This window comes from Myotis daubentonii, chromosome 14, assembly GCF_963259705.1.
Source record: "Myotis daubentonii chromosome 14, mMyoDau2.1, whole genome shotgun sequence".
Classification (NCBI taxonomy): domain Eukaryota; kingdom Metazoa; phylum Chordata; class Mammalia; order Chiroptera; family Vespertilionidae; genus Myotis; species Myotis daubentonii.
The window spans coordinates 45,022,578-45,043,150 of NC_081853.1; the positions used below are offsets into that span (position 1 = coordinate 45,022,578).

General features: G+C 38.1%; 1 protein-coding gene across 12 annotated transcripts in view; it reads left to right on the forward strand.

Annotated features, from left to right (window-relative positions):
- RBMS3 (RNA binding motif single stranded interacting protein 3) overlaps positions 1–20,573 on the forward strand; it is a 621,282-nt gene that overhangs the window by 254,298 nt on the left and 346,411 nt on the right. For all 12 annotated transcript variants that reach the window (XM_059664136.1, XM_059664139.1, XM_059664128.1 and 9 more), the window contains exon 4: positions 11,303–11,394. In XM_059664136.1, coding sequence (XP_059520119.1) covers positions 11,303–11,394 — 92 coding nt within the window. The remainder of the gene's footprint in view (positions 1–11,302; positions 11,395–20,573) is intronic.

Here is a 20,573-nt window from a genome sequence, read left to right on the forward strand (position 1 = left end):
TGAAAAGGATATCACCGTACGCCAATTACCATTTTTCTCTTTTATTAGATAGGATGACTATTTAAACTCTTGGTATTCTTTCTGCATCACAGGTCTGAAATTTTGTTTCATAAAATCCTGATATATTTTCAACATTTCTTTGAGATGGATGCAACTTAATTACAATAAAAAGGAAAATGGGCTGAAAGCCCCTGTATTTCAAGGAAGCTATTGTTTTAATTTGATTTAACTGGCTTCTGATATCTTTGGATTGTAGTACATAAGGGTTTGTCTTTAAAACTTCCTTGAAAGAAACAAAAAACTTAGGAAAATCACTCGTTATAGTCGTGGAGGCTATCAAAGTATTGTTCATTTCTATCTTATTAATTTTTAAATATGTGAAAAAGTTGAAATAAAATCAGTTTTTCAAGTTAGGAATCTTTAAGAAAGACTTTGGCAATTGGGATGTTGAAAATTATCAATTGATGGGATTTTAGAGATCCATACTTATTGGCCAGGAAAGGTAACCACGTGTCATGAAGAGAAGGAGCCAATTATAAAACTGTGTGCATAATCTGATACCATTTGATTAAAAATAAAGAAAAAATTAAATTAATAGTTTAAGTTTGGGTTCATCACGACTAATTTCTTTCCATATTGACTGAAATTTCTTCAATAATTGTATAACTTTTTTTCTAATTAGAAGAATAAACCTTCTATTTATTTTAGGGTTAAATGGACAATTGGGTTGCCAGTCATAAAATCTTAACCAAGAATGTTTTTCACTTCAGGATTTTTGATAACAGAAATTATTTTATTACTCTGTAGATCCATAAGTGCTTCCAATAAACACAATCATAAGAGCTAAAAAAAATTAGTTCTAGTTGTTTTTTTCATATTAGAACATCATTAGGAATCATAGGATAGTTTATTAGGAAGTGGACCAGAGCACTAAGGTCTACAGAGGAAGGGACTTGTATTTCACTGAATACTGTTCTGTTTCGCTTGATTATTTTTTTAAACTGTGTGTTACTTTCAGTTGCCTTTTGTACTTTTGTAAATTCTAATACCACACTAGGATTGTGCTTGATATATCAGCTGGGATGAAGAGAAGTTATTGGGGGTCCAAGAGCATGTAAAAACCACTGTTTCTGATAGTGATAAGTACAGTACTTGTGGACATTTAAAAAATGTTTGGAATAAGGATGATAAACATGGCTGAAGAATGTATCCAGTAATATATGAGTATACATTAAGAAATACACGATTTTACTTAAACAGAAGTTCTCTAGGGTTTAAAAGTGAGTTTTGTCAACGGTTTGGAAGGAGGAAATTATGGATGGAGCCCTTTTCCAGGATAATAATGTTGTTCAAAGAGACACAGGGCTTTGTACATAAATTTAGATAAAGTGACAACTCGAAAGAAGGAATGTCTAGGGTTCAACAAAGACTTAGGCTCACAGGTAGTGCATGCTTCTAAGAAGTTTGGCCTGTATGTAGGATTCACTTTCTCTTCCTTTTGCCACTGAACTACATTATTATCGCATCCCTATGAGTGCTATAATGTCCATCCTGAGTGCTATAATGTCCTCTTGTACTATAATGTCCATCCTGTAAAGATGAATGGGTGGTGAGTTGGGGACATCTTTGCTGTAGAAGGATGTGTAAGACTACAAACATGCTTCCCAGGACATTGGCTAGAGCTGTTGAGTGTGAGTGTGAATGACAGTACCTGGGAGGTGGGGGTGAGGGGGAATTGTGCTGCCAGTGATCCTCACATGTGGAGCCCATCATTTCTCACTCTTCTAATAGAGGGATAGTCTACAATTCTACCTGCCCAGAAGACCAGGGCAGGAAGAGGGAGGGAAGGATGAACTCTCAGAAATGAAATTATAGTTCCTCTTGCCTACTCTACTGTGCACCGGGATTGTGGACATATAGAGCCTTCCGTTACAGCTTGCTTCTATCGTGATTACAAACTCAGTGGAATTGTTTTATCAATATCCTGGCTTGCTTCTGCAACCACCCTGCATTACATACTTGTACCTTCCACTCTTTTTAATGGCAGAGACCCATAGGCCAATGATCCACACAAGACATACTTTTTATTTGTAGTTTTACACACTGCCTTTCAGCAAAGGAAAGTTTGCAAGATGATTCACAGAGGTTAACCTGCCCATTTACAGTCAAGCAGACTGCTCCCTTAATCTCTGCATTATAGTAAAATAATGGTTGATCTAGAAAACCTTGTCAAATCAGTGAGTTTCTTTAATTTTAATAAAGCATAGTGATCTCTTTAAGCCAATAAATAATGATCTTGATCCTAATTTTGACATTATTCCGTATAAAGAAGCAAATTCTCTCATTTAAAAATCAATTGAACAGGGTGAGCAGGGAAGTGAGTTTTGGGATTTGAATTTGTGTTTGGTTTAATAAGACTTTGTGTGCAACATAAATGAAAGGAGAAAGTGTTCCATTTTCAAGTGGCATACTACCAAGCATTTTACTCCCTAAATTTGTCTGTCTTTGTAATTGTTTTATTCTGCTGGGTAATGCCATTTAGGACCTAATTTCTTTTTTTTGTCTTTACTTTTGTCATTTGCACACAAAATGTCCTGAGTTTGCATCCACCTGGAAGAAATATTTGCCATCTTAGAATACTAGCACAGTTTATTTGCCTTTCATACCTCTCTATACCTTGTATTTAGCTTAATTCATTTCTGCTGTGCACAGAAACTGACAAAAAGACAGAATAATGCATACCTACATAAATTTAGAATGTGGATAATTTTGCCATCATGTTACTCATTGAAAGGGGACCTGACTCAGGTATTCAGCCCTGATGAGCAAAACTATAAACACAAAACCATGCATACTAAACTGAATGAAAATATGCCACTTTGCATATACTCACCTAACTTAACCTCCACGTGTAAGAGGACCTTCCACTGTATTTAAATGTCTTTATCTACCCTACTAGACTATAAACTGACTGACAGGAAGAGCCATGGTAGAGTGTCTTTGTTTTCCTTCAGTGCCTAGCATGCTATCGTCTTTGCACATGGTAAATATTTAGTAAATTAAATAATAATAATAATAATAATAATAATAATAATACTGGAAAAGTCACACCATGGTTCAAATGTGTCCCTCATAACAGGTGGATCCCATTCAAAAAAATAGATGTCTCATTTTAGTATTGCTGGCACTAAAATATCAGAATGTTTAAGTAATTAAGCTCAAAATTCTGGGAATACACTGAAGCAATATAATGGATATTGTATAAAGGACACCATTACCCATCTTATTGGCCTCTATTTGTTAAGTGTCTGAGGGCTGCAGCCATTTGTGTAAGAAGTACAGATGCTGTTCTTTTCAGTACCATAAGAATCTTATTTTCTAAGATCTTTCAAAGCACAGGTGATTTCATGGTTCGGAATTTTTTTCCCCCTCAAAATGAGCACTCTTATCTCTGGCTTTTGCATCCTAGCAGGATTTGCCTTTTGCCTTTATTTGTCACACATCTAAGTTAGGCCATGTTGCTATTGTATGGGTTCCTCTGTTGTACCCTTGTTTCATTATAATGATCACCCAAAGGAAATGGATGCAAAAGGAGATATTAAAGAAATGACTGAGTTTTCTTCTTAGTTTGGTCTTATAAGTATAAAAGTAGCAAAGACTTTATCAATGCTGTCTTTCAGCTACCTTCTTTGATCACATAATGCAGAGAACTAGGAAATCCAATAATAAGAGAATGCATTCAGCAATAACTCAACAGCATAGGGATGCAAGAGAAATCCGGCAGAGACAGAAAGACATGGAGGCAGCTAGACTCCATCACCTCCACGAAGCATGCGAAGCACTGGTCCCTTTCTGCAGTCCACATTAACCCGCTTGTGATTCAGTTTTCCTGCTTAGAGCCCGGACAACAGTCGCCAAATATTGTACAGTCTAAATAGAAAGAGGAGGGACTTATGGAAGGGCAAGTCTTAAACATCACCAACTGCTGCATTTAAGTAGAACTTCAGTGGAACATATCATTCCGACACAAAGTGTGTGCTTACCCTATTTAAAAATCGCATTTGACTCACAGCTGGATCGTCTTTGAAAGAAGTTGGGTGTCACATCAAGCCATCTGTGTTTCTGTGGGCTTTTACGACAGTCATTCTGAAGAGGAAGAGGAAGAGCAATGCAAATGTCGTGAAATTTAACATGCGGTTACACTTGGAGAGCAAGTCTCCCCTGGCCTCCAAGGTGCCACCACCAACTGCAGCTGGAGTTCTGGTTTTATCATTCTCCCCTCCCCTCACGGAGAACAATTCCAACATTAGTATGTAAGTAAGCAGTTTAAACAGAGAATCTAAGGAGCTGATGGTATAAAATATAAAACGTTGAACAAAATTCAATTGGATTGTGTCACGCAGTGGTCACAGAGAAGAAGCTGCATACAAATCTTCAAAAAATAAAACCAGAACTTTGGGCAATACCATTGTTGAAAAAATGAAAAAATTCTGTTATATTTTTTAAATATATAAAGCTATATATATATATAATTTCTTTTTTTTTTGTAAAGTCTTCAGGCTTTGTACTACAAATAGCAAAACTTTCAATTAATGCCCAAAGTTTAAAGCATTTCAGGAAAGCATTGATTCTATCTGCCAATGGATTGAATGCATTTGGCGAATGACCTAATTAGCGTGGAGCTGGTTCTTTCTCCTGCTCTGCTTCCCACTAATTGAGGACTGCTGGCCTTCTCCCCCCAACAAGGAAGCAAAACAAGGACGGGTGTGTGGAGAAAACAGTGACATCGTTTTAAATTCATTTGAACCTGCTGCCAAGCTTAATGATGCCATTGAGGGGTGAGACAGGTGGGCTTCCTGCCACTTGGGCTGGGCTTTGCGCTGGTTACTAGTCATGGGTGTGTTGTCCAGGGCTTAGCAGTCACCATAAAGCATGATTAGCTGGAGCTGAACTAATCTCCCCGCCCTGGCCCTCACCAGATGTAGCTGCAGAGATTCCTGCTCCCAGACTTGATTATTTGTCATTAAGGAAAGCAAATTGAAACCAAATTGAGGTTGATTTTTTTCCTTAGCGACTGCTTCGTGATTCTTCAGGGGCAGCTCCGTATTTCATTTTGTTTTCTTCTAATTGTGATGTGGTACATGCAGTCACAGCAAACTCAGGAATGGAGTGTTTATTTCTAGAATCGAGGTGTTTCTCAGGGTGGCTGGGGACCCTTTGACCTCAGAACTTGCATTTTAATTAAGGAGAGTATATATATGGAGAACACAAAAGTTAGTGAAATATTTCACTCCTGGTAGCTTCTTTTTAAAATTGTGGCCAAATATATTTTAATGGTAAATAACAGGAATAAGAAACTCTACTTGATTGGTGCTAAATCCTTCTTATAATGTTCATTCTTCCAATTCCCAAAGTTATTTTCCAGTTTTATATATTTTTCTTTTTTTTCCTATTTATTTTAATTGAATTTATTGGGGTGACATTGGTTAATAAGATTATATAGGTTTCAGGTGTACGATTCTATAAAGCATCACTGTGCATTGTATTATGTGCTCACCATGGCCAGTCGTGTCTCCACCCATCACCATTTATCCCCCCTTTATTCTCTTCTATCCGCCCCTCCCCACCCCCCGCCCTCCTTTACCTCTGGTAATCACCATACTGTTGTCTGTGTCTATGAGGTTTTTTTACAATTATTATTATTTGCTTAATCCCTTAACCTTTTTCATCCAGACCCCTAACCTTCCTCTGTTGCCTTATTTTTGAACATTTTTTTCACCAGGTCTTAGCTCCCCGGTTGGGATGGAGCCTTCCATAGAGGAGACATTATATAGGAAGGGGACATTCTCTTTCCTTGCTGGCATGCTAGCTCTCAGAAATACTCTCTTCTCCAAGTCCTCCCAGCCCCCTCCTCAATTCAGAGAGAGCTAAGGGGGGGGGGGTCTCAGGCCTCACAGGATGTCTTCTGTTTGGATTGGAGTTCCTCCCTGGATGTCAGCATCATGATGTTGTTCACTTCTGTGTAACATTTGGTGGGTGGCAGAGGAGGGGAAACTGAGAGAAGAGAAGCTGCACTGGACCAGAGTGCAACAGTCCTGAAATCTGGGGCTGCTTTTCTGGGTTCAGGGCTGAACCAGAACTGTGACTGCTTGGCATCTATAGTGTTCTTTAGAGTCAAGATGTATTAACAGACATTTTTATCAGTTCATTTCCAAGGTATTCCCATGAAGTACCTACGCATCTTTTAAGCATGCCTTCAAGTAATTTCAACAAATATGTATCAAGCACAGGCTGTGTAGTAGGTAGTCCCAGTCACTGGGAAGGACAAATAAATAGCACCTGGTAACCAAGAGTGTCTTTTTTTCCCCCTTCCAGTTACAATGAGTGAAGGATAGGTCCTCTTATAGAAATTATCCCCTTGTCCCCCTGTAGTTTTAACCTCTTGCTTTCTGCTTGATCATTGTTGTTATTATTGTTAATCCTCACCCAAGGACATTTTTCCCATTGATTTTTAAGAGAGTGGAAGGGAGGGAGGGAGGGAGGGAGGGAGAGAGAGAGAGAGAGAGAGAGAGAGAGAGAGAGAGAGAGAGAGAGACATCGATGTGAAAGAGAGACATCTATTGTTTGTCTCCCAAACATGCCCTGATCAGGGCCGGGATCCAGCCTGCAACCGAGGTACGTGCCCTTGACTGGAAATGAACACAGAACCCTTCAGTCCTCAGGCCAATGCTCTATTCCCTAAGCCAAACTAACTAGGGATCTGCTTGATTTTTTAAATTCAAAATTACGAAGAACAATCTCTTAATAGGTGCAACAACAACAAAAAATTCTTGAATAATTTGAATAAATACTCAGTAGTTCTTTACCGGAGCTTCATATTGAAATCAGCAGGGAATAGATACACACATACCTATACACATACACACACACACAGAAACACACGAGGGTCTCTCTTTCTGTGTGTGTGTGTGTGTGTGTAAGCATTTGGGCCACATTCCCCAAAATATTGATTTAATTTTCTTGGGGGTGAATCCTGGGCATTGGTATTGTTTTAAGCTCCCCATGTGATTGTAGGTTGCAGCTAATGCTGAAAACCATAGTATCTTCTATCTTTAAACAGACAGCTCATTAGACTTCATACTCCCCACTGGCTAAAGCTGTTTATTAATTCTCCATCCCAGCCAAGATCATGGCAATGAGGCTGGTAAGCATTCTTTTTGCCTCCTCATCTCTCTCACTCTTCCACTCAGATAGGCTTCAATCCCCACACTTGCCTAAAGCAAATCACAATAATTACATTAAGGCTCCTGAACATCTGAGCATTACCAATCTCTCATATTCCTCATTCTCTGTAGCATTTGGCACAGCCCATCTCTCTCTCCTTGGACAGTTTCTAAACTTGACTTTCAGACATCCTATTACCTCTTCATTTCCTCTCTGATTCTCCTTCCCACCTCCTTTACACGCTCATTTTCTCAGTTGACACCTAAATGTTGACGTTGTTCAAACTCTAAACCTGAACCCTTTGTTTCTGCTTACATTAGGCATTTTTTAATCTATTTCCTATCTCTGTACACATATTTATGGTGTTGACTGCCTAATTTGCATATCCAATTCTACCCCCTCTTTTGTGCAACAGCCTACAAACTCCAAATGCTACTTGACATTTTTACTTAGATATTTCACAGGAATTTCTGACTCAACATGTCTCAAATTGATCCTTTACTTTTTCCTCTCCCTTCCTGGATCCTCCTCTAGTCTCCCCATTTCAGTAAATCAGATCTCTAGCCACCCAGCGGCTTATAAAAGAAAGAGCAGCAATAACCCATGTCCTCTGTAGCCCCCTTACTCCCAACCAAGTCAATCCATTACCAACTCCTGTTAATTAAAAGTATAATTCAAAGCATCCATCTCATTTCATTCACTTCATTGCCAGCTGCCATTTGCCTCTGTGTCACCAAGCTGATTCCATTCTTGCTGCCCACTTTCTCCACAACCACTCAGTCTTTAGCAGAAGCCAGGTAAAGTGATAATTTAAGAAATGCTGCTTCCTTATGACTTTCAATAATAAAGGATCAGTAGTTAGGTACCATATTATATGCTCTCATTTTCTTTCAAGGGAGACATACTATTTTGTCAGTATAGGTTCATTTCTATGGTTATTTTATGTATGTCCATCCCCCAACTCAACTATATGCTGTATAAGGATGGGAACTGGAGCTATTTTTTAAAACATATTTTTATTGGTTTCAGAGAGGAAGGACAGGGGGAGAGAGATAAAAACATCAATGATGAGAGAGAATCATTGATTGGCTGCCTCCTGCTTGCCCTCCACTGGGGATCAAGCCCACAATCCAGGCATGTGCCCTGATTGGGAATGGAACCGTGACCTCCTGGTTCTTAGGTCTACACTCAACCACTGAGCCATGCTGGGCGGGCAGAACTGGAACTATTTCATTCACTATTATATGCCCTATGCCTGGCAAAGTGCCTGACATGGCGTTTCATTATAGAGTGAAAGATGAGCATGGGAATGCATGAGGATGAGTGGCCAAAGCATGAGGTGGAAGGGCGTGCCTGACTTAGCCAGTTCTACTGAGAACTCAACCACTCCATTAACTGAATGGAGCTGCTTTATTCCATGCCCTCACTTCAAAATCCAAGAGATGTTCAAGATTGCATTCTCTCCATGGTGGACCTTAGGGGCCACTAGACATAGTTTTCAGAGTGAGGGTATGGAGCCATTCATTGTAGGCTATAGTGGGGGGGGGGGGGGCATAGGCAGAATTGGCTTCAAATCCTGGAGCTGCCAGGTAGGCAGCCTGTGACTTGTGTCACCTCTCCCAAGCCTCAGTTTCTTCATGTTTACACCCGAAGGGACATGAGGACCATAGCCCATGAAGCCATGAGAGTTTCAGCAGGTGCCAACATGGCAACCACCGAGCACATATTCTGATACATAGGAGAAAACATCTGCATTTTAGTTTATATTCTGCTTCTTCTAACTCTAATGCTTTATGTATTTTGTTCTTTCCCCCTCTTTATTCTGGCTTTTTTCGCCTATTTTACTCAACTTAGTGGGTGGTGCTACTCATGTGATTCAGATAGTTTGAGTTTCGTGGGAAGAGAAGAATTACTAGCACTTATAGAGCAGGCTTTCTTTTGGATTAGAAATACAAACTTCACAGCTACTCTGCCCAGCTTTTCAGCAGCATTTGATGGTATACTGCTGGGTAACAAGTTCATTTTAGGATAACACGCTGGGAGGAAAAAAGAAGGAGGGATTTGAGGGGAGAAAATTAAAAAGTTAATTAAAAGAAACAACTCGGTAATTGAATTCTTTTGCACATTTCTTTGCTTGTTTGGAGGGGGGTGTCACGGTGCATGGTTAGCAAGGTTGCCTTTGTAGCTCACCTCAAAACTCCTAAATGAGACAAGTAAAAGAGTACAGAGCCAATCCCTGCCTATTAAATGAGAAGAGGCGTAGGTTACATATGGTGGGTGTTTAGATGTGCCAAACAAAGCTGCCCTCCTACTCATTCTTGAGTATTTTTGTTTTTAAATATCCTTGGCAGGTTACATTACTGTTAGGCTAAGTCCTGGACTCATATCTGCTATTTTATGGACATGCAAAATCTCTTTTGCATTTAGTCTGTTTTATTGGCTATTTATTTGGCCTCACTCTGTATCTACCCTTCCCCCCCCCCCCCCGCCCCGCACATACACACAGGCACACAATCAGTAAACAGTATATGCGACTCTTGTGTCCTTTTCAGATTGTACTCCAGTAACAAGTGGCATGGGTGTGTTTACTTAATTTAAAAGGAGCTCCTTATTTTTATAAGAAGCCTGAATATCTATGTCATTATGTTTATCACAGATCACTTTAGAGTTAAAATAATTTACTTACGCTGTGATTGAGAGCGAGAAGGTCCTGTAATGAATTAGCATGGGCTTTGGAATCAGCTGGAGCCACATTCCAGCCCTAACTCTCATTAACAACATTTATTAACTCATGTAGTCAACATGTATTGATTGAATGCCTACTGTGTGCCAGGTACTGTTGAAGTTGCTGGTGATGTCTATAGTCAAGTTCTGCCATAACTTTTATTAACAGCAACTTTTTTGAGGTTTTGAAAATTAACTTTAGAGAGAAACTCTAAAAAGAATATTTTTCAACATTTTGTGTTTCTCATTCTTGCAACAAATCCATTCAGGAAAATAGAACAGGGTTCAATAATGTATTATCACCTTACTCACCGAATTAGTCTAAATCAGGTTGCTGACTGTAAACCCACTCTCCAAAGCAATCTCCAAAACATAAGACTTACTATTTTATTTAAAAAAAATTAAATATACTTTTATTGATTTCAGAGAGGAAGGGAGAAGGAGAGAGCGATAAAAACATCAATGATGAGAAAGAATCCTTTATCAGCTGCCTCCTGCATGTCCCCCATTGGGGATTGAGCCCACAACCCAGGTATGTGCCCTGACTGGAATCAAACCATGACCTCCTGGTTCATAGGTCCAGGCTCAACCACTGAGCCACTGAGCCATGCTGGCTTGGGCTAAGAATTTATTTAAATCAGAAGTTTTTCTTCTACAACAGCTCCAGTATTCCATCCCTTCATGCAAAATAGGTACCCCCAGAATGATGTACACAGACTTCTTCTATCTAGACCAGTGGTTCTCGACCTTGGCTGCACATTAGAATCACCTGGGAATCTTTTTAAAATCCTGATTTCTGGGCCTCATCCTCTGGAAATTCTGTTTCTTTGTTAGGGGGTGGGGCCACAACATTAATAGCAAAGAAACAGACTTTCCGGAGGATTAGGCCCAGAAATCAGGATTTTAAAAAGATTCCCAGGTGATGCTAATGTGCAGCCAAGGTCGAGAACCACTGCTGTAGACCCTGCTAGGTTGCAAATTAACCACTGAGCGAGACCAGGAGCACCTGGCTGACTTTTGCTTGCCCACAGACACGTGAGTGGAGGTAGAGATGTCCTCGGTTCCCCCAATCAGAGAGTTCGCGCCGGGGAGCACGTGGGCCCAGGGGAAAGCGGGCTGGGAAGCACATGGGGCTGCAAAGAAAAAGGCTTCTGGGTTCAGGCAGACGCAGACTTCAGGCACTGCTGCTAGATGCCCACCGCATTTTTTTTCATGATTTTGTGATTTTTCCCAGACACGGTAAGGACCAGAGTTGGAGAGCCTTTATGCAAGTGAGAGCCCCAACACTCCTTCCCTCGGTGTGGAGGCAAGCCAGCTACTTGCGAGTGCTAACAGGGTTTTTGTGTTTCCACAGGTTACGGTTTTGTGGATTTTGACAGTCCCGCAGCCGCCCAGAAAGCGGTAGCGTCTCTCAAGGCCAATGGGGTGCAGGCACAGATGGCCAAGGTAAGACTGGGGGGTTTTAGGTTGTTTGCTTTGTGATCATACATATTTCTCCATCGCTGGCAGCTGAATCCGAATTGCAGTTTGCAACAATTTGGATGATATTTACTTAGTAGGGAAAAGAAGAAACCCTACAGTAAGTTTGGCTTAGAAGACTCTGACTGGTTTATTTTTGTTTGTTTGTTTGTTTTCCGAGTATGTTTGTTTGTGTGCTCTTTTGTTATGGTAACGTCACTGGTGACTTAAGGGCACTTGTGGGGTGCTCTGGTTTGCCTGAAAAAGGTAGTGGGGGTCCAATTAAAACTTTATTTATGACATTAAAAATAAAAGGTAGTGGGTGTGGGTGGGCGTGGGTGTGTGTGGTGTGTGTTCGTGTGTGTCCAGGACTTTCAGCAGGAAATAGTATTGGAGTAGTCCAGTACGCAGCTAGTTGTCTTTGATAAACAGTGTGAGAAAAATTGCTGTCTCATGTTGGGGAGAGCTGATTGCTGAATGATGATGATGCTTCATCTGTGCAAGGAACTGAGGTTAACCAAAGGGTTTGTTGTCTGTTTGGCTAGAATTTCACGTTGGCCTTTGTGGAGTTTAGCTAGATGATAATTTCCAAGGTTTGAATAATTTTCAACACTCATTTATTGGTATGTAGAACAAATAGTCTGGAACTTCCTATCTGAAATGATAATGCATTTTTATATTCAAGAAAATAAATAAAACAAAATATAATAGTTTTGTATCCTGATCGCAGTGATGGTAATAAGGATCTACAGGTGTGATAAAATGACACAAAACTATACACACATATTGTACTAATATCAATTTCTTGGTTTTGATATTGTACTATTATTACATAATATGTAATACGTATTGGGGAAACAGGGTGAGAGGCACACAGGATTCTCTATCAGTGGTTTTCAACCTGTGGGTCGCGACCCCTTTGGCGGTCGAACAACCTTTTCACATGGGTCGCCTAAGACCATCCTGCATATCAGGTATTTACATTACGATTCATAACAGTAGCAACATTGCAGTTATGAAGTAGCAACGAAAATAATATTATGGTTGGGTCACAACATGAGGAACTGTATTTAAAGGGCCAGGAGGTTGAGAACCACTGCTCTATATGTTCTTTCCAAAGTCTGTAAATCTGTATTTCCAACTAAATTTTTTAAAAATTTTATGACATAAAGATGTTTGGTACATATTTATTTCAAAATAATAGTCATTTTGTATTTGTTTTACATGCAACTTAAGTTTTAAAATATTTTTTTCTGATTATTACTGTTTGAGTTTGTTTATCTCTAATTCTCAAAAGTTAGGTAGAAGAGCCAGCAGATCTTGAAATGCATTTATGTCATATGCATGTATACACATACTCTTAATTATTGCCATAACAGCTGAGTGATATAATGACAGAGTCATCAAATTTTCAGTCATTGGAATTTTGTTAGGATGGCTAACATTCACTGAGAACATTTTGCCTTTTTAAGTTCAGATAACTAGACTTGGGATATTTGGTTTTCTTCATCTTTGGTTGTCTTCTAGCAAACTGATACCATCAATATCTGTTAACCTTTTGTTGTGGGTCACTTCACATATAGATTACTTTGATAGACTCATTGCTCTTTATGACTCATTAATTGTTTTCAAGGTAATATAAATTAGAGTTTGAATTCTTTCAGCTGTGTAATGTATTCCTCATCTGGATTATGCGTGGAAGCTTTGAATTTGGTCACAAGCTAAGATTGATGAAGTTAATATTCACAATTAATAAGAAAATTATGTACATGTCTTGGTTTAAAACTTACTTGGCAAAGAATTAAGTTACTTGGTGACTTAAGCAGTGACTTACACCTAGGAAACAAGTGATAAAACTGTAGGTGTTAGGCATATGCAAAATTGGGACCTAAAGAAAACACTTATTTACAAGAAATTTACAAATGCTTATAAAAATTGTATATTTGATCAATTTTATTGATAAACTAACAAATTTTGGAAATTACTAGTTTGTGACAATTTAGAAATAATGAATACAGTGTGCATAATCTCCAGTTTTCAAATGGTCTGAGAATACATATGTGGTACTTATTGGATCAACAGAAAAAGAAAGTTGCCATTAATTTAATAACTACCAAGGAGCCATTGTGAATATTTCCCCTCTTTTTCTCAGCATTTCACTGCACAAGAACTCGACTTCTCTCTCTCTCTCTCTCTCTCTCTCTCTCTCTCTCTCTCTCTCCCCCCCCCCCACCCCCTCTCTTTCTCTCTTTCACACAGAGACACACCCATCTCCGTCACTGACATCTCAGCTAAGCAGGAAATTATCAAAGAGAAAATATTTTAAGGAGTCTCTAAGAAAATTATTTAGGAGAGCTAGCATTTTGGTTCTTAGCTCATGCCCAATGTACACAGTAAGGAGGTTCCACCTGGAATGTTTAAAGATACGTACTTTCTTTTATTTCATTATTTTATTTTACTTCTAGAGTTGCTGAAAGATTTCTACTTTACCAATTATGCTGTCTGTGGAATAAATTCTTATTCCCCTTTTTCTCACAAACTTTGGATCTAAAGCTCTGGGCTTTAGATCCACATCTGCCTACTGGAAAACTTTCAGCACTAAATGACTTTGTAATTTAACTACCCAGAAGCAAATAAATAGCCTCCCTTTGACAATGAAATGGAACAAGCTTGACCACCTGTATTAGCAGATTTCTCACTGAGCTATTGGATTGCATGGCGTTTTTTCCCTTTGTCCTGGTGAAAGCTATTATTTATTATCATATAAACCTGCAGTCTGCAGGGTGTGTGAGACTGCACTATATTTTTTTGCCATTTAAGTGTCCAGTGAATTGCCTCCTGCATCCTTGTTCTTATCAGTATCCTACTATGCAGGCTGTGATGGGTACACCTCCTGGATTTTAAAGCAAAAATGCTGCAAATAATCTAGGTTCCCAATAGGAGCCTAGAGTGAACATGAAACCTTCCAAGTGAATCACTTTATTTAGCTAACTTATTCCAATGCGTGCATATGAAAAATTCAACCAATTTGTCAACAAATAGGAATTAAATAATAAATCATCCAGTAAGTGGTAATTGATTAATAATGTATAACCATTAACATGGACTAACATTTTCTGTATACTTGCTGTTCTGCCAAGAAGGGTTTTGAGGGATCAAAGGATGTGTTTCTTTTAGGAGAGCAGATATAGAATATGTTAGTAATACATAGTGGTTAAGAGCATAGGTTTGGAGGGAGGGAAACTTGGCCTTGAATACTGGCTCAGACACCACCTGGCTCTATGGCCTTAGCCAAGTTATTTAAATATCTCTGAAAGTCCCTAATAATACCTACATTATGGGACTACTGTGAGAATTAATTTTTAAAAACACACAAAGAATTTAGCATAGTACTTACATTCTACCAAAATTCAGTAAATGTTAGTTATTCAGTAAATGTTGTTATGCATTATATGCACATTTGTTGCTGAACATTCTATCATATATGCTTTAAGTGTTAGATTATTACAAAAACAGTTTTTTGAGGACTATAATAAGTAGTATCAATTAGTAAACATGTTTCTTGCCTCCTAAGTGCCAGGCACTTTACTAGGTGTTAGAAAATCAAGACTGAATTAACTTCTTCCTTTTTCTGAATTTTTAAAATTTAACCTTTCTCCTTGGATTGCTACAGCTCTGGGTTGAGAATATTGGCTGTTACTATTCTTGCCAAGTATACAGAAAACCTTCATCCATGTTAATGGTTATACATTATTAATCAATTATCACTTACTGGATGAATTATTGTTTAATTCCTATTTGTTGACAAATTGATATTTAGAAGTCATTGGCTAAATAATATGTCTCTGTACACTTAAAAAGAAGAGAGCTAAGAAATCCAGCTAACAATAGCCTAACCTTCTAAGTGTTTATCTGACTTATGAATAAGACAGCCATCGATCTGCAGTTCAGGGCAAATGCTTTGGGGTAATATCAAAATCAAGGCTGCTTTGCCATTCGTTATTAGTAGCTTTCATCCATACATATCATATGTTGCTTTCTAAAGCTCCAGCTGTTGTATCTCCAGTTTTGCCAGTACTTAAAACTTATATAATTTTATTAACCAGTGTCACCCCAATCCATTGAATAAAAATATAAAAAGGAAAGAAAAGGACAAAAGGCTCAAGAACCATTCTGGCTGATTCTGTTATTTTAAAAGCTTTCCCAGAATTCTAACTCAGGAACTTGTGTTCACCTACCAACGTGCAAAGCTGAGTCATGGATTTCTCTTAGCTGCAAGAGAGTCTGTAATGAAGAATAATTTAGTTTCTTTGCCTCTAGTACAGAAAAGTAAGAGTAGTCTATCTTTTGGGCTATTAAACATCAATAACACCATTCTTCCCATTTATACATCCTGGGTGGCATGAACTCATTCCTTCCCTTGGGGAGCCTATTTTAACGCCTCACCCTCTAACCACATCTAGTGATGCCATCATTTCCAACAGGCCCAGACATGGATGCCCTTATGGTTTAGCAGCCAATACGTTTATAAGACAGGTTATCTGAACTCCCATAATTTTGAATCATAGAGAAACAACAGGATACATGAAACTAAAGGAAGACTGCCATTTAGAAACAGAGAGAATGGGAAACAAATGGAAATCACTGATTGCTTATTTGATGTACATATCCAATACTGTTGGGAGGAATAGAATTCCCTTGCCCATTATCCCCCATTGCCTCATTGAGGCCTCACTGGAGAACTGTACAGCTTTAGAAGCTTAGTTTTCTTGGATGTAAGTTTCTAGGCCCTAGAAGGATTCTGTATATTGAACAGTTATCAATTATTACCCGCAAAGCCGTGAGCTCTCACAAACTTAGCAGGCCTCTGTATTTGCTTTCTGTCAGTTCCAAAGAGAATTAAAAAAAAAACCAAAAAGAAACAAAAACAAAAACATGTCTCTTTCTAGAGGAAAGGCCCCCAGAAGAGTCACCCTCTTTACAGGGCCTTTGTAGAAAGTTGTGTCAGGTCTACTACTAGGACTGTCCTTCTAATTACCAAAGGTGATTCACCACACCATAGGATATGTAGAAAAGATCAAACTTAAGTGATTATAAAAAAGAGACCACATGTTCAAGAGAATGTCAAGTACATCAGGGGTAATATAAAAACACATGTCAACTAGGGCAGAGAACAAGATTGGGACCAGAGAAAGGAATTCTCTCCTATAAATCAATGACTATAATAGTAGTTCTCTTTGTGGAAAAAAAAATCAAAATGAGTGGATTTTTTTTCACTTGATATTGTAAGAAATAAAAAGTGAAAAATCAATGAATATATGAAAATAAATTCTGTTAATTATAAAATATATCACCTCAGTGGTTAATGCATAACCCTAACAGTTATATTCTAGTAGTAGAAATTTCATTAATGAAGAATGGGCCTAATACACAGATTATTCTAGAATTTTTTTTTTTAAAGTTCAACCACTATCCCCATGATGTGGCTTGTTGTCTACCAAGCTACTTTTTGCAATGCAGAGCCATGTGCTAGGCTTTTTCAACCAGACTCTTATGGTCTAATGCAGTATTTACAGTCTCTGCTTTTAAGATTCCTGGGTATATGAGAGTAAACAGTCTATCTTGTGTTCATGGGTCACTACAATGGGGTGGAGCCTACTAGTAAACCAGCCAAACAGGGAAGCTTCTCAAAGGTTCTCATGTAGGAAAGACAGAGGCATTGTTCAGGGGCAACTTCAGTGGATGATAGGAAAGATATTGCTTTTTGAGGCCAGGTGGGAGACTCAATCAATACATGATGTAATGATGGATAAGTGCTGTCTTCAGATTCTAATATACCAAGAGAAATGTTCAGGTATTTTTCTTTTCCAAGAAGATAAAAAGATCAGAGAAGCCTATATACTATTATTTATATAAACTCAAAAATACCAGTATTTCCCAGGCAGATGAGAGCTATGGCCTTAGGTTGGAATTGTGTGTTTTTTAATTCTCCTACTCTCTTAACTCATGTTGAAAGCCTACTGTGTACCAAGATTATTCTGCTGTGAAGGCAGGCATCTCTCTCTCTCTCTCTCTCTCTTTCTCTCTCTCTCTCTCTCTCCCTCCCTCCCTCCCTCCCTCCCCCTCCTGCCCCCTCTCTCCCTCTCTTTCTCTCCCTCCCTCCCTTCTCTCTAAGCATGTCCTGCGGTGAAAATTTAAAAATAGATTATTCTACATTCTAAAGATACTAGAAGCCCGTTGCACAAAGATTCGCGCAATAGGCCTTCCTTCCCCTGGCTGCCGGCAACGGTTTTCCTCCGGCACCCAGGACCCAGGCCTTTGGTCCAGCTGCAGCGGAGATGCCAAGCCTCTTCAGTCTTCACTCCAGCTGGAGCCTTCAATCTTCATTCTGTGCCTGTGTATGAAAATTAACTGCCATCTTTGTTGGGTTAATTTGCATAGTCACTCTGATTGGCTGGTGGGCGTAGCAGAGTGACACCAATTTGCATGTTTCTCTTTTATTAGTGTAGATGGCATTGAACCGAACAAAGTTTTATGATCACATTCTACTAGTGGAAGGCAGACAGTAAACAAATTGATATGTTATGTGGTAAGAAGTGGTTAAAAGACAAAGCAGGATGGGGATACTAAATACATAGAAGATGAGGATGGAGATAGAAGGTTGAGCTGGCATGCATTTTAGATAGCGTGGTCAGGGAGTCTCTCTGATGAAGTGACATTTGAACAGAAATCGAAAAGAAATTATGAAAGTAAACTATAATATGTTTAAGAGATTATTATGAAAAATTTCTTTGGTCATTCAAAATAGAGCAGAATTTTAGTGAGCTAACATGTTTAGGTTGTGCTATATCTATATCTGTACTTTCTTCTTAGTAATAGGAGGTATGCCACCATCACTTATCCTTTTGTTTTATGTGAGGGTTTTCTTGTTTCCAGTCATTCTAATGGTGCATTTCTCTGAGTACATTTTTCATATGAGCCAAATCTTAATTGAGTCAGTAAATACTTTCTTTCAATATTTAACTGCAAATTATGCTGTTCTATTGTATTGCTGGATGTAAAGATATGATAAGATACATATACCGGTATTGTGGAATGCACATTAAATAACTAATTCCAAAGAATGGCAGTTCAATGTTGGTTTTAACAGTTCATTACTCTTGATGACTGATGCCATGTAATGAAAACCTTGCTATCTCATTTTCTAAAATGAATGTTTGTGTCACATGCTCCTGTTGAACATATTTTGAACAGAACATCTCTTACAAACACCAAGTATTATTTTCCTGGTGACTGAGATTTTTGAAGTTATCAATAAAAGCAATACTAGTTGTTGGTCATTTATGTACCTGTAAAATGTTCGTGAAAGTCTGCTTTGTTGAACTATGTCAACTTGGCTCTTTTTTCTTCTGATCTGATTGGGCAATGCAAGGATTCAAACCCCAATATTGAAATTGTCAGGAAGTCTTAATCCTTTTTGTTAATTATTTGACATTTCTGAAGCAGCGTCTTCTGAACTTATATTTATATTAGCTTCTGCCAAATGATTTACTTAATATGAGTGAGTACCACTTAATGTGAGTACCACTCTACTTCTCCAAGGACTCCCCTGTATCCTCTTAAGTGAAATAGTGGGCATGTACTCTAATAAAATTTGCTGCTTTCCTAGCATTTGACAAAAACAAAAATCAAAACACTCACCTTAATTTGTGTCATAAATTGGAGACTCTATCCGGTGACGAGATACTTTTTTACCCTAGGGCAGCTGTTCTCAACCTGTGGGTCACGACCCCTTTGGGGGTTGAACGACCCTTTCACAGGGGTCGCCTAAGACCATTGGAAACACATATATAATTACATATTGTTTTTGTGATTAATCACTATGCTTTAATTATGTTCAATTTGTAACAATGAAATTGGGGGTCACCACAACATGTGGAACCATATTAAAAAGTCGCGGCATTAGGAAGGTTGAGAACCACTGGCCTAGGGTATATGTGTAATACAAGTTTTCTTCAATTTGCTAGAAATACCAACTCTTTCATCTTGCCTCTCTGAAGGTAATGCATCCACAGGCTGATCTCAATCAGTATCTCATTTCTTGATATACCATGGAGAAATCTCATAATGAACAGTCTTCATGCATGTCTTTAATAATTTGTTCTTAAAATTGAAAGCAGATCCTTTCTCTGGTCACCATTGTTGTAAAGTGAGGGGGCCTAATTATAAGCATCACTTTGTCACATGTAGATTATAATCCCATTGAAAATAGAAGAAGAAGTTGTAGTGTTTGTATTGAGCATGTTATCAGGATAATTCTGGCTTGGTAAAATGACTTGAGTATTCTTTCACCTCTTCAAGTTTTTGGAAGAGTTGAGAAAGGCTGGTGTTAATTTTTCTCTGAATGTTTGATAGAACTCGCCAAGGGATCATCTGGTCCTGAGATTTTCTGTGTTGAGAAGTTTTTGATTACTGATTCAATATTCTTACTAGTAATTAGTTGGTCTTTTCAAATTTTCTATTTTATTTAAGATTCAATCTTGATAGGTTCTGTGTTTTTCACAATTTATCCATTTCTTCTAGGTGATCCAATGTATTGGCATATAATTATTTATAGTAGTATCTTATGATCCCCATTTATATTTTTTTAAATCCTTCATTTAGGATTTTATTTATTTGAGACTTCTTTTTTCTTAGTTTAACTACATATTTTTCATTTGTTTAGCTTTTCAAAAACCAGCTTTTAGTTTCATTGATCTTTCTTTATTGTTTTTTCTGGTCTTCATTTCATTTATATATGCTCTGATCTTTGTTATTTCTTTCCTTGTACTAACTCTGGGATTATTTTGTTCTTTTTCCATTTCCCTGGGGTGTAAAGTTAGATTGTTTGCTTAAGATCTTTCTTTTTTCTTAATGTATGTGTTTGCCATAAACTTCTCTCTTAGAACTGTTTTGTTGATTCCAATAAATTTCAGTATGTGATATTTCCATTTTTGTTTGCTCCAAAGGTCTTTTCATTTCCCTTTTAATTTCTTTCTTTGTCCCATTGGTTGTTCAGTGATGTATTGTTTAATTTCCACATATTTGTGAATTTTCCAGTTTTCCTTCTGTTATTAATTTCTAGTTTCATAACTTTGTGGTTGGGAAAGATATTTGGTATGATTCAA